Below are 8941 nucleotides of genomic sequence, written 5' to 3'. Positions count from 1 at the left end.
TCTTGTAGACCAGGCTGGTCTCGAACTCACAGAGATCCGCCTGCCTCTGCCTCCCAAGTGCTGGGATTAAAGGCATGTGCCACCACCGCCCGGTTTCCAGTATGATTTTTTTTCACCATTATGGACTCTTTCTCTGGAACCCTCAGCCAAAATTAATTTTCTTTTTTTAATTTTTTTAAGGTTTATTTATTTATTATCTATACAGTGTTCTTCCTGAATGTATGCCTGCAGGCCAGAAGAGGACACCAGATATTATTACAGATGGTTGTGAGCCACCATGTGGTTGCTGTGAATTGAACTCAGGATCTTTGGAAGAGCAGCTAGTACTCTTAACTGCTGAGCCATCTCTCCAGCCCCAAAATTAACTTTCTTAAGTTGCTCTTGGAGATGGTGTTTCAGCACAGGAACACATTAGAAACTAGCACAGGAAGTATTAAAGTAGGCAAATCATAGAGTTTAAAGACAGCAGGGGGAAACATTGAAAAAATGCATCACAGGCTTGCTTACAGGCCAATTTGGTGGAGGCATTTTCTGAATCAAAGTTCCTTCTTCCAAAATGATGCTGGTTTGTGTCAGGCTGACATAAAACCAGTCAGCACAGCTAGGCATCAGTGGCGCACACCTTTAATCCCAGCACTTAGGAGGCAGAGGCGGATGGATCTCTGTGAGTTTGAGGTCAGCCTGACTTATAAAGTGAGTTCCAGGAGCTGGGGGAGAGTGTGCTGGAGAGAAGGCTCAGTGGTTTAAGAGCATTGATTGCTCCTGCAGAGGACCTGGGTTTGATTCCCAGAACTCACACGGCACCTCACCTTCTACAACTCCAGTTCCAAGGGAATCTGGTACCTTCTGGCTTCCAAAGGCCAGACACATACAGAATGAACACACACATACACACACATACACACACACACTACACACACACATATGCAAAATACCCATACACATACAAATAAATACATAAAAATTTTAAATGTTAAAGTAATGGGTGGAGGGCTGGGGCTTGTAGTTCAGTGGTAAAGTATTTCCCTTGCAAGTGTGGGGCCCCAGGTTCAATGCCACTAATAAAAAAGCAAAAACAGTGAAGGAGATAGGCATGACAGTCACAAGTCAAAACATTTAAGAACCCTGAGCTGTACATGAAGAAAGGCAAACTATATATCTGTATTATTTGTGTCTTATATCACAATAAGAAAAAGTGGAATAGATAAAAAAAATTTGACTGGCCATTAAATCCTTCAACATTTAAAGAAGAAATAGGAACCAGGCATGGTGACACCTTTGATCCCAGTGCTTGGAAAGTAGAGGCAGATGGACCTCTGTCGGTTGTAAGGTAAGCCTGGTCTACATAGAGAGACCCTGTTTCAAAAATGAAAAATGAACTAAGTAAATAAAAAAAATAAAATAAAAAGAATCTGGGAAGTGGTGATGCACACCTTTAATCCTAGCATTTAGGAGGCAGAGGATCTCTGAGTTCCAGGACAGTCAGGACTACAAAGAGAAACCTTGTCTCAAAAAAACTAGTAGTAGTAGTAATAGTAGTAATTCTAATAATAGTAATAATAACAATAATAAAATAAAAAGAGACAAAGACATTCTAGCACATTCCAAACATTCTGGAACCAGAGTCTCAGACTAAAGATGACTAACATTTTATCCTTTAAATTCTTCCTGCCAGGTATTGTCTCCAGGAGGGAGGCAAGTACTGTATGCACCCACGTAACAGTGCAGTTTCTCCAGCCCGCGAGGGAAAGAAAGTTCACTTACCGGATAAAACTCAAGTGAACACCAAGTGACCGGTGTGACCCTGAGCAGTCGATGCAAAGAAACACCCCGAAGGTTATGCTTGCCCAGCTGGGGTTTTTAGCACCGCAGTCAAAACATACCTGAAAGAAAAAGACATTAAATGTGGTCGGCAACTAACTGACATCAGTCGGCGAGTCATTCAGGAGGTTGGAGGGGGACACTCACACTTTACACCAGAGACCTGGCCTTGCAGGCATGAGGATCTGCATGCTGTCCACCCCTAGAGCCCACGGTGGGGGCGGGGGACCAGCTGGCTGTGCTTACCTGTTGCTAGGGAGGCACAGACTGACAGATCACCTACTTGGCAAGTGCAGGCCAGTGAGAGACCCTGCCTCAAAGAAACAAAGTGGGTGGCATCTGAGGAATGACTGCTGACCGCAGAGGTTGTCGTCTGGACTCCACACACACATGAACGCATGTGTGCCCACACATTCACATGGACATACGCACACAGGAAGAGAAAGGATGTCACCTAGGCTTTCCAAATGCTCACATTTCTTTTATAATGATGATGACTGTAATAATACAAAGCTACATTAATTAAATACAGTAAAAATATAGATTTATCTCAAATACTGCTTCTCTCAGAACTGTCAGTAGGGACCCTTAGCACATAAATGCATGTTGCTGAGGAACAGGACTCTGTCCCATCCCATCACGGGGGCAGCGGTTGTCACCCACATAGCAGGCTTCTGGGTGTGAGTCTCTCTCTCTGCCTGAGAAGGAGGGGGCACTAGCCAGATGCTCAATCATCCCCCACCTCTTAATAATCATATCCTTGTGCAATTTCTGCCTCACTTTACCAAGGTGCCTTGGAGAATGAGGTGGGAGGACAATCTACCACTTCTGCCACTGGCCTCGACACCGCTGTCACCACTGGGTCACCACCTCTGGGAGAAACCAGATACAGTTTCTCAAGGACACTCAAGAGAGCCCTGGGGACAGGCTCAAGTGGCAAGTGAGGCCCTTGCTGAACAGCTGTGGAGAGTGGAGGCCTGCCCACATCAGCAGATGGAGTGATTGCTCAGATGACAGACATGAGCGGCATCACAGATACAACCCACTAGCCGGCCAAGTCACTCTGCTCCTGACCTCAGAACCCATGTGGGGAACATGTCTGTGGATGGAAGATGCTAAGTCTGGGAGTTACTCCAGTGTTCCTCTCTGAAACACGGCTATCCCAACCGCCAATCCAGGGCGCTTTGAGAACTGCTAGACACATGGTCAGACAACAGAATGTGTCCTCCACTCTGTGGGCACGGGGAGTTCCTACAGGGCTGGGCCTTCCCTGTTACCTGTTTTCTCTATTAGCACAGGTGTTTCGTGCTGGCTGAACGGTTCTGGATATTTACCTCCCACGACTCTTATCAATTAGTCTTTTCTCATAGGCACTCAGCAAATGTTTGCTAACCAAGTAAACAGCACACCAACTTATTGCCAGCTCAAAAACTGCCACCTGACCCCTCCATGATGATGAGAGAAAACACTCTATCTGATAACACGTGCACAGAGCTATTTAAAGATACACAGTGCTGGGCACCTGGAGGGCTCAGTGGGTAAAGGTGCTTGCTTGCTGCCAAGCTTGATGATGACCTAAGTTCAATTTCCGGATCTTCATGGTGGGAGGAAAGAAATGAATCCCTCAAGCTGTCCTCTGACCTACACAAGCAGGTCATGAAAAGCATACCATGATACTCATGTGACCCCACCACCACCCAAAATAAATAAATAAATAATCACACAGTGTCTCCCATGGAATTTAATATTTATAGTTAATTCAAATCGGAATAGCAATTACATTTTTTCACAAACAGGAAATTAGCTTTAATATTTTTCAGCCCCCCCCTTCCGACATACTTTAGACACATTTTATAAAGTGAACACTACCCTCAGCTGCTTGCAGCCTTAGGAAGCAAGAGAAACTACAAGCTGCTGAATAGCTGTCGCCATGCTGGACTCAGGCTGACCAGCGACAGCGGGTGTGGAGTGACAGCAGGCTTGGAGAGTGGACAGTGACTCACTGGGCTACGTGTCAGACACTGTAACAGAAGCCAAGGTACACAGGAGTGGACGGCATCGTAAGTCTACCAGTACACACCGAGACCTAGTCCCTGACGGCCAAGTGCTGTCCTGTGAGGCGCTGGTCATGAGGGGAGAGATAGGCACAGACATTAAACAGTGCTGGGGAAGCAGCTGTGCATTTCCTATCCTGTGCTGTCCCTGCCCCCATGGTCTAGTGGGTAAGACAACTCGTTATCTGATCCTATGGCTTTAGGTGAAGGGATGCATGGCCTCAGCCACCCCACTGCCTAGGACCCCTGGGAAATCTCCTGCTGCCTTAGCAGGCCTGGGGCAGGCTGAATGTTCTGCAGTTCCGTGTTGAAATTCTTGAGGCTTTTCAAACAAGGGCATAACCTCTCTATTTTCAGCATTTTACAAATTAATAGCTGGCCTTCACCATCATTTTAGGGAGAATAAGGAAACAATCAGACATCAGAGCTGAGATACAGGAACCAGGGCAGGAATAGTGGGACATGCCTGGGAAGTGGAGGCAGGGGAATCAGAAATTCAAGGCTGATTTCAGCTAAAGTGATTTGTGTTCTTGGCACCTACCCCTAGCATTTCACCAGTGTCTCCCATATCAGACAGCACAACAAATGAAGCCCTTCATCTACTTTAAACACTACTTCATTTTATGAATGTTTTATGTCTGTCTATGTACCACATGTGTGTCTGGTGTCGGCAGAGGCCAAAGAGGACATTGGTGCCCCTGGAGCTGTAGTTATGAATGGTTGTGAGCCACCATGTGGATGCCAGAACCAAACCCAGGTCCTCTGTAAGAGCATTATTAAGAGCTCTTAACCACTGAGCAACCTTTCTATCCCTGTTTACTTTTTAAAAGAGTTATTCTAAATTGCGCATGTGTGCGTGTGTAGGCATGAGTACAGCTATCCTTGGAGGAAAGAGGCACTGAATCCCTTGGGACTGGAGTGGCTGTGAGCACCTGGCACGGGTGCTGGGAACCTGACTTAGGCTCTGTGCAAGGGCAGCACTCAGTCTTCACTGCTGAGCCATCTCCCCAGCCCCACATCTTCTATTTTCACCCCACTGCAGGCGTCTCGAAGGCACATGTCATGTCTATACCTTCAGCGTAAATGTCCTCAGTGCTTTACACGGCAATGCACACGTGGGTGCTGAACAAACACCGGGAAGCAGCCTGTGGGCAGAGGCCACTCACCCAAGCAGCCTGCTGTCACAACCAAGGCAATGCGGATGGCGAATTCCAATACAGCCAATGTAGTTGCTTTCTTTTTGCCTTTTCTGACTTATGCATTTTAGGGTTCCTTTTTTATTACCCCCCTCTTTTCTAGACAGGGTCTCCTGTAACTCATTTGTTCTGTAGCTGTAGATGACTTTGAACTCCTGATCCTCCTGCCTCTCCCTCCAGGTTCTGGAATTAAAAGTGTACAGCACTATACCAGGCCTACAGCTCTATTACAGCACAGTTTACTTTCAGGGAAGGCCCTTATAAGCTCAGATGAGTCTTTATACATTGGTACTTATTTAATTTTTAAATTGTCATTTGTGAAAGGACCTTGCTATGTGGTCTAGCCTTGAATTTGCCAATCCGTCTGCCTCAACCTAAGTGTTTGTTTGTTTATTTATTTATTTATTTATTTATTTATTTGGTTTTTCGAGACAGGGTTTCTCTGTGGCTTTGGAGCCTGTCCTGAAACTAGCTCTGTAGACCAGGCTGGTCTCGAACTCACAGAGATCCGCCTGCCTCTGCCTCCCAAGTGCTGGGATTAAAGGCGTGTACCACCATCGCCGGCTAAGTGTTTTAAAAAATGTTGTTAAGCCAGGCATAATGACATATTCTTGTAATTTCATCATTCAGAAGGCTGTGGCAGGGGGATTGCAAAATTCAAGGCCAGCCCGGAGTTACATAGTGAGTTTAAAGCTAGCTACACAGAAAGAACCTGTCTCAGAAACAAAACAACAAAAGGAAGAGAGAGAGAGAGAGAGAGAGAGAGAGAGAGAGAGAGAGAGAGAGAGAGAGAGAGAGAGAGAGAGGTGAGTGGGGGAGCTACAGCTCAATGGCAAAGTGTTTGTCTAGAATACACAAGGCCCTAGGTTCAAATCCCAGTACTACAGAAAAAGGGAGGAGCTTGTTGTTAACCAGTCCTTCTAGCAATTAAAACGAGTTTTTACTGTTCTTCATGGCTTCAAGCCATTTCATCATCAACAGTTTCAAGCCAAGACCATAAAGCAGAGCCAAGTACCATGAGACATGACCAGAAGCTACTCTGGCATCTTGCTTTAGAAATCTTATCACAAGCTAGGCGGTGGTGGTGCACACCTTTAAGCCCAGCACTCTGAAGGTAAAGGCAGGCAGATCTCTGTGAGTTTGAGGCTAGCCTGGCCTACAGAGCTAGTTCCAGGACAGCCAGGGCTACACAGAGAAACCCTGTCTCAAAAAACAAACAAACAAATCATATTACAGGACATAATATATCTACAGGTGTGCTCTTAGAATAAAATGGAAACAATGGCTTCATTCATGTAGACTAAAGTCACAACAGGGTTTTCTTGGATCATCTAATCTAATCTTTACAACCACCCTTTTGGTTAGATCCAATTCATAATCACATTCTCAGACAATGAAAATAAAGTGTAAAGTGGACAAGGTATGTGCTTCAGCGTGATAAAGCTAGAACACAGCAGCACCCCTCCCCCATATATATATATACATATATATATATATGTATATATATATATATAGTATGTGTGTGTGTGGTGTGTGTGTACATTTTAAGGCAGGTCTCATTTTGTAACCAGACTAACCAGAAATCCACTACATAGCTTAAGCTGTTCTTTAACTACTGGAAAAACAACTGTCTCAGACTCCCAAGGGCTGGAATTGTAAGTATGTACCATCATGCCCATGGACAATAATTTTAATTTTTTTGAGAGAGAGTCTCATGTAGCCCAGGCACGCTAGAACTTGCTATGTAGCTAAGGCTGCCCCTGAACTTCTGATCTTTCTGGCTTCACCTCCCAAGTGGTGGGATTGCAGCATATGCCACCATGACCAACGACATTTTAATATGCAAGCAAGCCAACATGGGTTCCTTAAAAGTGTCTCTTGGTATCATGACACTGACTTTTTATTTAAAGGGAACACCTTCCCTTTTTGTTGCTGTTTCTTGCTTTTTATCTTTCTTATTTAGCAGCGTCTTTCTGAGGACTTCAAAGAGAATACATACTGGTGTGACGGGGAGAGAAAGCACTAGCGTATGCAATTCCCACCCTCCAGCTGCACATCCAATTGTGTGTGGTAACAAGCAAGTCCCTGCTACACACAGATCAATCTTCATTTGAAGAAAAATCAAGGAAATAGTAAAGCAACAGACACTGGAGAGTGCCTGGAAGCTGTCTCCTCGTTCCTGCACTCACCAGACATTATCACCCCAATTAACCATTTCCCTCACTAGAAGCCTATAAAAACCTGGACTCCCACCATCAAGACCTAAAATGCCTGGGTTTTGTAAAACATTGGAACTTTCTAGGACACCAGTTCAGGACTCATGGCTGTGCTCGGTTACCAGATGTTTCCTTGGAGGTGGAGGTAGCGACCAGACTGAACTCCAAGAGGGTGGGGAGAGTCCACGGTGACACGACAGCCCTTTGTACTCTCCAGGTTCCACCCTACTCCGTCATCCCAGGGAAGTGGTCACTTTAACCCTGTGTATCATAACAACACTGCCTGCCACGTGCTGAGCGTTATGAGGTACAGTGTGGGGGTGGGGTGGGGACGCTTACAGGGAAAAAAAATTGGAGGGGTGGACCTCAACCTCTGAAGGGATGAAGGTGAACTTTGGTGGACTTCCTTAGAAACACAGAAAGCTGGCATCCAGGGCAGAGAACCTTAGCTTTACTGGATCTGGAAACGGGATGCCATCAAAGGACAATGGGATCAGGATCTAACAGGTCATCAGTCCTGAGAAATACTAAAGACAAGGTCCATGGTGGGGATAATTCCTTCTTTCCCAGAGCCCAGCACATTTAATGTTCTGACCCCTAGACATGCTTCCCCCTGGTCTAGGTGGCTGTAGTGTTCCCCCTCAGCTCACGGGAGCCAGAGTGTATGCCTCTCCAGCTTTCTCAGAGATCAGCTATCCAATGGACAGGCGAACTTCCACTCCCTGCTCTCCCCACCCCACCTTGTCTGTGCTTCTGGGTCAAGGTGCTCTGGTCTCCAGACCTAGGCACCCCTAGATGCCATGAACCGGTTCTCTCTCTCCGAATCCCCAGGTACTGGCCTCTGATCCTGGCCATCCCGAGAGGCCATACCCCAGTTCTCTCTCTGCCCTAGACATCTCCAGATGCCCATGCGGCCATCCCCTGTCTACTACGCCCAGGTGCTCTGTCCTCCGGTGCGGGACACCCCAGACGTCCATGCCCCAGCCCTCTCTGTGCTCCCAGGTGTTCTGCTCTGTGCTTCTGTACATCCTCTAGATGCCCATGTCTCAAGTCCTCCCTAGGCCCCTAGGGCCTCTAGCCAGGCTCTCACTGGACCCCGTACTCCGTTGCCAAGCCCCTGGTGTGTGCCCCCCTCTTCCGCCCCTCGCTGGAGAAGGTTGGGGAGCGGCGGCTGCCAGGCCCACAGTGCGACGTGTCACAGGCCGGGCGGCTCCTCCCATGGCCGTGGCCACACCGGGGTCCAGCGAGCCGTGGGGTCCCGAGCCCGCCTGGGGCCGTTACCTTATTAGTGGGCACAGAACGTAGGCGCTTGAAGATGGCCAGGATGTCCTGCTTGCTGGGGTCCCCCATGGTCACCAAGAACCGAGGTGAGGCAATCCCCGACAACCGGGAAGAGACAAGGAGAAGCGGTTGCCGCCTCCCGGAGACCGAGGGGCGGGGCTGCGCGTGACGAGGACCACGCCCCTCCGCACATAGACTCCGCCCACAAAGCGGGCGCACGCGCCGTTCTTCCTCGCTCTGACGCTCCACGCGTCAGGACCCTCCGGGTTCTCACCTAGAGGCCCGGGGCGGCAGGCGCATGCGCGGACGTAGCGTCTCCTTTCTGCAGTCCTTCAGCTCTCAGTGCTAGTCTGCTGTGTAGGACAGAAGCGCC

At 47.7% G+C, this 8941-nt stretch overlaps 1 protein-coding gene across 2 annotated transcripts in view; it reads right to left on the bottom strand.

Annotated features, from left to right (window-relative positions):
• Arfgap3 (ADP ribosylation factor GTPase activating protein 3) overlaps positions 1-8719 on the bottom strand; it is a 51860-nt gene extending 43141 nt beyond the window's left edge. For both annotated transcript variants that reach the window (XM_013348896.2, XM_005354444.2), the window contains exons 1-2: positions 8569-8719; positions 1765-1883 (exon numbers count right to left, since the gene is read on the bottom strand). In XM_013348896.2, the coding sequence (XP_013204350.1) occupies positions 1765-1883; positions 8569-8637 (188 nt within the window). In that variant the 5' untranslated portion in view covers positions 8638-8719. The remainder of the gene's footprint in view (positions 1-1764; positions 1884-8568) is intronic.
• Between the last annotated feature and the right edge of the window lie 222 nt (positions 8720-8941).

This window comes from Microtus ochrogaster, chromosome 15 (assembly GCF_000317375.1).
Source record: "Microtus ochrogaster isolate Prairie Vole_2 chromosome 15, MicOch1.0, whole genome shotgun sequence".
Classification (NCBI taxonomy): domain Eukaryota; kingdom Metazoa; phylum Chordata; class Mammalia; order Rodentia; family Cricetidae; genus Microtus; species Microtus ochrogaster.
Note: the sequence above shows the minus strand (reverse complement) of the source record. Positions and strands in the feature narration are given on the sequence as shown.